Source organism: Lactuca virosa, chromosome 3 (assembly GCF_052849685.1).
Source record: "Lactuca virosa cultivar CGN04683 chromosome 3, Lactuca_virosa_CGN04683_v6, whole genome shotgun sequence".
Lineage (NCBI taxonomy): Eukaryota > Viridiplantae > Streptophyta > Magnoliopsida > Asterales > Asteraceae > Lactuca > Lactuca virosa.
In genome coordinates this window covers 213,603,856-213,610,949 of record NC_136428.1, presented here as the reverse complement: position 1 = coordinate 213,610,949, position 7,094 = coordinate 213,603,856, and the positions used below count along the sequence as shown (strand labels likewise).

The window sequence follows — 7,094 nt, the reverse complement described above, 5'->3', positions numbered from 1 at the left end:
TGAGGAAGAAGGATCCTTATATACCTTTTTTATAGGCATGTCCTTCAACTGATTCTGTTGAGGATTCCCTTGTGAGGTGTGACGTGGCGGACCCATATTGGAGGGCCCGTCGTCACGTCTTTTGCCTCATCCCCTCATTGGATGGGAGGGGATCTTCTAAATGTTTACAAAGATCATGGCTATCGTCTGATGGGCGAGTGGGTCTCTCTGATTGGTCTCACGTTTTCCGGGAGGTAACTCCCTTGAGAAGGGGTTAAGGCGCGGTTCTTCACCTTAACTTCCATATCAGCGTTCTTCACGTTGGCGAAGGCCCGAACTTGGCTTTAGACTAGGTTCTGACTAGGCCAAGCCCGGTGTTAGCTTGACTTCTCTTTTGACGTTCCTCAGAGGGATACGTTAACAATATATATATATATATATATATATATATATATATATATATATATATATATATATAGAGAGAGAGAGAGAGAGAGAGAGATAGTGAGAGAGTTATAACTCACCTTATTAGTTAGTGAGGACTAATTACCCTTTCTTGGCTCCTCTATTCAGTTGATGCATCTTGGCTAATCCACTTGCTCAAGGCCTTAAGGGCTTAAGGGCTTTTGATGTTCATTCCAAAGTTGTTAAAAGCTCAATTTTGATCTCACAATCTTACGGTTTTAAGATCCTTCAAGTGATAAACTATTCCGATCACGCTACAATCCCGATCTCACTTCTTTAGTTATATTATATATCCGAGTATCAAAAATTCATCTATTCAACTTGAAATCAAGCATCATAAGTTGCAAGAAATCTTCTATAGCATCACCTTTTTATCATTTCATCTCGAGTTAGGCAGAACATACTCATAATAATCCTTTTGTGATCTTATGCCTTACTCGTACATGATCAAAATGATATTATTTCTAGTTAGCATGTTTTATTCATAATGTTTATGGTTTGTAGCAACAAAAATTATGGGTGAGCATAACAAGTTAAAGTTGATTACACTATCTTGCGAGCAAATTTGAATATGAGTTCATTTTGGTAGTATCTTAAGATCCCGATCCGATCTTATGATCACGATCTTGCAAAACGTAAAACGATTTTAAATAAGATCTCGATTTTGACAACCTTGGTTCATTCCTTTCCTCTAACACCTTGGACCACCACTTGATCATCCCCCATCCCAAAAGCGTTGAAGCTCCCTCCTCTAAGGAAAGAGGAATGTTTTTGAAGAAAATTAATACTGAGCAGGGGGTTTATTCTATGCGACACCGCGCCGTGGTGAACTTGTTGCCGTGCCGTGGTGGCCAGTTGACTCATGGTCAATGGCAGCCACTTACGTCACTACACTGTGGCGAACATCTTGTCGCATTGTGGGGCCAAAGTACATTGCCATTTCTTTAATATGTGGAGGACCACATTTGAAACCTTGTCATCGTTCACCCTGCCATGGTGAGCTACTTGCCGCGCCGCAGTACCTGGAGATCAGCAAAGTGTATTGTTGATTCCATTACAACTTTGGGGGAACTTTTTGTCCCAACTTCTAACCCTCATAACTTCTTCGTTTCTTACCCATTTTCTATGTTCTTTATATCCACACAAAGACGAGAACATACTTATAATTCTATTAAGTCATTTCTCATTGAATTAATACAAGTCTTACATTAAGAAAAAATAAGCAAGGGCTTTGGGACCCCGATTCTAAAGGGGCCCACTTAACCTAATTCTCAATTAGGGGAATGTATATTCTCGATTTGCACACGCCACAAATTTCACCAGCTAAGAGACATGTGATTGTTCTTCTTTTAATCTTCCTGAGCTCCTTGATTCCTTCTCATTCTCTTTTATCTGATTCTTCACTCTCAGTAGAACCGCAGAAACCATTACTAATCTGTTCTCTGTTCTTCTTCCGATCTTCCTTAGTTGATTCTCGAATTTTCTTCTTTCTGGCTCTAAACGATTCTTGATTGTTAAAAAATCAAAAGTTAAAACTAAAATCTTTAGGGCTGTCATGTGTCAAGAACTGATTCCTAAATCCTAAAACGCTGAAACGTTATGTTGTTCTTGACTTCTTCCTCTGATTCTCCATAACTGATAACTCCATTGTTGATTCTTCTTTCTCGAATAGACATATTAGTCTATTAGTCTTATCACTTATCACTTATTAACTTATGTTTGATATGTTATATGTATATCCGTTTTCCATATGGACCTTCCATTTTTTAATATCCGATTATTAGATAAACTTTGACGTTATCTCATCAGCGATCTGTACAAATTATTGAATATATTTCTTAATACTAAGTTAATATCAACTTTTGAAATTGCATTAGGTTTGTTGCATTACTAAATCTACATGTTTTGATAGATGTTTAAAAACTTTACTAATGAAGCCACATAGATTATATGTGAAACCAGATTTGTAAAAAAAAAGGGTTAAGAATTATTAGGCTGTTTACTTTGAAATTCTTTTAGCAAATGGTTCTTACTCATATTTTACTCACCGAGTATAAAAAAAGGGAGAATTAATGCATCACAACCATAATTTTGATAACTTTAATTTTCTTCATGCGTTTATTATTTTCCCTAGAAAATAAGAACCATCTTCCAAACCCTGACAAACATTGAAATCTATAACTAAACAAAACTTTTAGTTGAATCTACAGTTCGAACGAAGAATATACCTTGCATAAATATCATAATGTGTAGCTTGGTTAAGTAGTCTCACGTGATGCACGTGACCGGACGTCACTTTACTAAAACGATGTCATTTATAGAAAAAATATTTTTGAATATTAATAAGTGTACATTATAGTTTTGGTCGTTGATAATGTACCAGGTTGAAAGACATTTGAGTGCAAATGGATCTTCAAGAAGAAGACTGACATGGATAAAAAGCTTGATTCTTATACGCAACAACATTCCATCCATCAATATTGTATGTATCTCTTAATTCTTGTATCAATCTATAAGTTTTTTTTGGCCCAATGTTTACTATTCCCAAATTCTTAATGAATTCTTGAGCAACATTATCCAATTTCATGTCCGTCCTTAAAAAATGCATATACTCTTCTCTAACCAAATCATGATTATGCCTTTTTCAAGTTTGTATAACTTATTAATTCATACCACATGAAATAATAACTACTTATACTCTCTTATATTTATTATTTTCACAAAACAATAAATAGTTCGTAATTAAATACAATATATATATATATATATATATATATATATATATATATATATATGTGTGTGTGTGTGTGTGTGTGTTGATCGCGTCATTTTTATAAAACCAGATTTTATAAAAGGAACATTGTGAGTATCTACATGTTTAGATTGTGATTTCTGAATTATAGCAACTATACAATTTGATATTGTTATAAGTATATTAGTTTTCCTTCTGGACCTTCCATTACCTGAATATTTGATTATTAGGTTATTTATGAGGGTTAATAGGGCTTAATTTTTTTTTTAATATTCATTGTGTCAAGTTATATTTTGGAATCAGTTTTGGATAGAAAAGGCTAAAGGATCCTAAATAGAGTCTCAGACTGGCTGAGCCGCCCCTGAAAACCACAATGATTGAATTTATCAAAAAAATTAGCATTAACTAAAGTTCTAACCTTTTGATAAATCATATGGACCAATTTTAAAATTTTGTAAAAAAAAAATTATAAAACATTCCATAAAATTAAGAAATTTGCTGCACACCAAATAATCACCAAATGAGCTGCGTTGAAAACGATTCACGTATGAGTTGCAACTTGTAACCGCAGGATCAGGGGCTCCGGCCAGCCAGCCACCGTATACCGGTAGATTGACGACGGGTTGATCGTGGATCAGGTAACGGCGCCATCAAATCACACACCCGACACACAGTAGAAGTGTAACAACGATGTAGAGAGAGAAAGTGAGGACCACAACTACCCACACCCAATCAACAACCAGCATTCAAACGGAATCCCTGCCATCACCAACGTCCTCATCATCACCTCCACTCTCCCCTATCTCTCTCTAAAACTAAAAAAAACAGAAGAATCACAGAAGATATTATTCTCCAGTCGAATAACTAACTATATAACATGTGTGCGTGCGTATAAATAGTCGAGTATATATACAAGGAACTGCAGCAAAGAAGTTGGCGATTGACATTGCTTCGGTAGGAATGAGGACCAAAGCTTCGGTGGTTGCAGAGAAGAGGAGAAAGGTCGGTAATGGAGAACCGAAGTCACCGTTCAGTCAAATTACGACGGAGAAGGATACAGGCACTTCCGCTGGCGATCACAACGTAGTGTCTTGTTTCTCAGTGAATGGATCAACAGAAGAATTGGAATTCACAGATCTGAAGGTATGCGTATGAATGATAATTGTTCAACTTTTTTTTATACTCTCTGATTCCTTATGAATGTCATAATTTGATTTTTTCGGTTTCGAATTAGCAGGATGAATTTGAAACAACTGCGAGATGTAATTTGGACACAAGAGCAAGGTTTGTTAATGGCTGTAATCTCATTCTTCTCATAGTTTCTTCAAATTTAAGAAGATGAAGTTTTATGATCCAGCGTCGTTACATTTTCTTCATTCCTTTAAAACCAAATCGAAACTCATCGATGTTCATTTCAGCAAACCGAGCACCGAATTCAAAGCACCGGAGATGCTCAAATCAAAGCCGTCGTCAACGACAATCAATTGTCGCCGCCGTACAGTGCCAACGGCTGAGCTCGAAGAATTTTTCACCGTGGCGGAGAAAGACCTCCATAAACGCTTCAAAGACAAGTGAGTTCTCGTTCTTTCATGTTCATCAAATTCAAGAACTAAAAACTCAAAAAACAAAACAAAAACTGAGATTCGATCATACCCCATAAACTTGCAGGTACAATTTCGACATTGTAAACGAGACGCCATCAGAAGGTCGATTCGAGTGGGTTCAACTGAAGCCATGAAGATGATAAGATGACGATTGAAAATTATTACATAAAATTAATTCGTAACAAATTTAAGGTAGAATTAATGTGCAGTTTTTTTGTTATTATTGAGAGTCTGAACTCTGAATTTCTGTACGGAAAAGCCATTGAAAGACAAAATGAGGAAGAAGAGTAGTACGTACATTGACATTGTTGTACTTTTATCTGCAATTCCTTCTGCTTCTGATCATACGAACAAAAAATTATCACATCGCTGATTACAAGCTAGGTTTTTTTTCATCTCATCTTGTTTAATTTCGATATTTAACTTCTGGTTTTAGAGTCGAATGCTAGAAATTAATCATGGTAGTCGCCGGAGTTGGTACCGGCGGTGAGATAACCGGAGTTTGGGGTCGGAATTTGGGAAAGACAAATGCAAATTACACCGACGGCTACGGACACGTGTGAAAAAACATTCTATTGGGATGAGCATTTGATGGAAAACAATGATTGTATGGATGTCATTAGCTCATATATTGAGAGGATATATTTTTCTTTTATAAGTTATTTGGTTTTGAGTAAAGTTGATTTTTGTTATTTTTGTTGTTTCTATTTGTATTAAATAAGTTATTGAGTGAAAATTACATGAATCATCTTATGGTTTGCCATAATACGTGTGTTTTTTTTTTCCATTCCAAAACATCTATATGGTATTTTTTTTACAAAAATTGTATGTCACAAACATAAAAAAACTATTATACTTTTTTTATAGTAATAAAAACTTTAAATAAACTTTAAAATCTGAAATGTGATGTATCTCTCACTTCACTCATCTATGTTAAAGAAGAACCCTAATGATCAAATTAATTGTTTGTGTATTAAATCTATTACTTTAGGGATCATTGTCGATATGGTGAAAGTAGAGATCGACAGTATCACATATTATGTTCGTGTTAAGGTCATAACAAGATAGACTCCGACCTTTATAGAAGATGATCATTTAAAGGAACCAGAGATTCCAAATGATGATTTTTAAGTAAAATGTGGTTGATGTTGAGACGAGATTATACCATAGATGAAGAAAAGTGAAGTCAAGGAGTTCCCAACATGTTTAAGGAGTTGCGGTTGAAAAATGAAAATACTACTATGACACAACTTATTGGAAAGACTTGATTAAAAAGAAGTGGATGAGATCAAAACACTTGATATATTGTCAGATTGTTTAGGATAAAAATAACCAATTTTGCAAGTCATAAATTGCATGACTATGTAGCATTACATGGTTATCAAGAAAAGGGAGCTTCGATTCACTTTTAGGTTTTTGACTTTTTGGACGAGATATAAGATACATATGTAAAGTTATAAAATAGACAAAATTTCAAAATGGTCCACGTGGTTATCAAAATTATACGGTTTTGGTAAAAAAAAGTTTGGTGGTGCATCAGTGGTCCAATTTTAGATACATTGTGCGGATTTGGTCCCTATATCGTTAACTTTAACAGTTTGACTGTTAACTTTTTTAAAATGACTATTTTACCCTCAGAGACCATTTCTACAATTGAGTCTCTTTATCAAACCATAGGTACCATTTCTGCATATCTTCTTTTTAACTTTATTGAAGTAGTATATATTAGTTTTTTTTTAATTAAGTTTTTTAATTTCTTTTTATTGGATTAATTCTTTTTATTGGATTATTATATATTAATAAATATTATTTTTAATATATAATATTTAATATATTAATAATATTATTTTGTTGGAGTATTGATTTCTTTTAATTAATTTCTGTTTTATTGGATTAATTCTTTTTTGTTGGATTATTATATATTAATAAATATTATTTTTAATATTAAATACTTATATATACTAATGAATATTATTTTATGGGATTATTAACTTCTTTTAGTTATTTTTTAAAATTTCTATTGTATTAATTCTCTTTTGTCGGACCGAGTTTGAGACATATTTTGGACAAAACTACAATTTTCGGATAAAGTGATAGTGGTGGTTTTGTACAAAATATCAGTAGTCCGATAAAATAATATTCCTTAATATATTAATATTATATATTTAAAATAATATTTATTCATATATAATGTTTAAAAAAAGAATTAATATAATAAAAAAAATGTTTTAAAAAAGAAACTAACCAAAAGAAATTAATCCAACACAATTTCAAGAACAAGACCCAAAAACCAA

General features: G+C 33.4%; 1 protein-coding gene across 2 annotated transcripts; it reads left to right on the top strand.

The window, feature by feature from the left end:
- The first annotated feature begins 3,804 nt into the window (after positions 1–3,804).
- Positions 3,805–5,492, top strand: LOC145166965 (cyclin-dependent kinase inhibitor 4-like). Of its 2 annotated transcripts, none has more exons than XM_079086019.1 (4): positions 3,805–4,339; positions 4,431–4,480; positions 4,615–4,767; positions 4,865–5,492. In XM_079086019.1, the coding sequence occupies exons 1-4, from the start codon at positions 4,157–4,159 to the stop codon at positions 4,932–4,934; spliced, it is 456 nt and encodes a 151-aa protein (XP_078942145.1). In that variant the 5' UTR covers positions 3,805–4,156; the 3' UTR covers positions 4,935–5,492. The 2 variants fall into 2 exon arrangements, with proteins under 2 accessions (XP_078942145.1, XP_078942146.1); XM_079086020.1 differs by having other exon boundaries at positions 3,824–4,339; positions 4,434–4,480.
- The last annotated feature ends 1,602 nt before the right edge of the window (positions 5,493–7,094 follow it).

Excerpts from the sequence above, each read along its gene's own strand:
- LOC145166965 (XM_079086019.1), top strand. The coding sequence starts at position 4,157 with ATGAGGACCAAAGCTTCGGTGGTTGCAGAGAAGAGGAGAAAGGTCGGT. Across the intron at positions 4,340-4,430 it reads TGGAATTCACAGATCTGAAG|CAGGATGAATTTGAAACAAC; the intron begins GTATGCGTATGA and ends GTTTCGAATTAG. Across the intron at positions 4,768-4,864 it reads CATAAACGCTTCAAAGACAA|GTACAATTTCGACATTGTAA; the intron begins GTGAGTTCTCGT and ends ATAAACTTGCAG.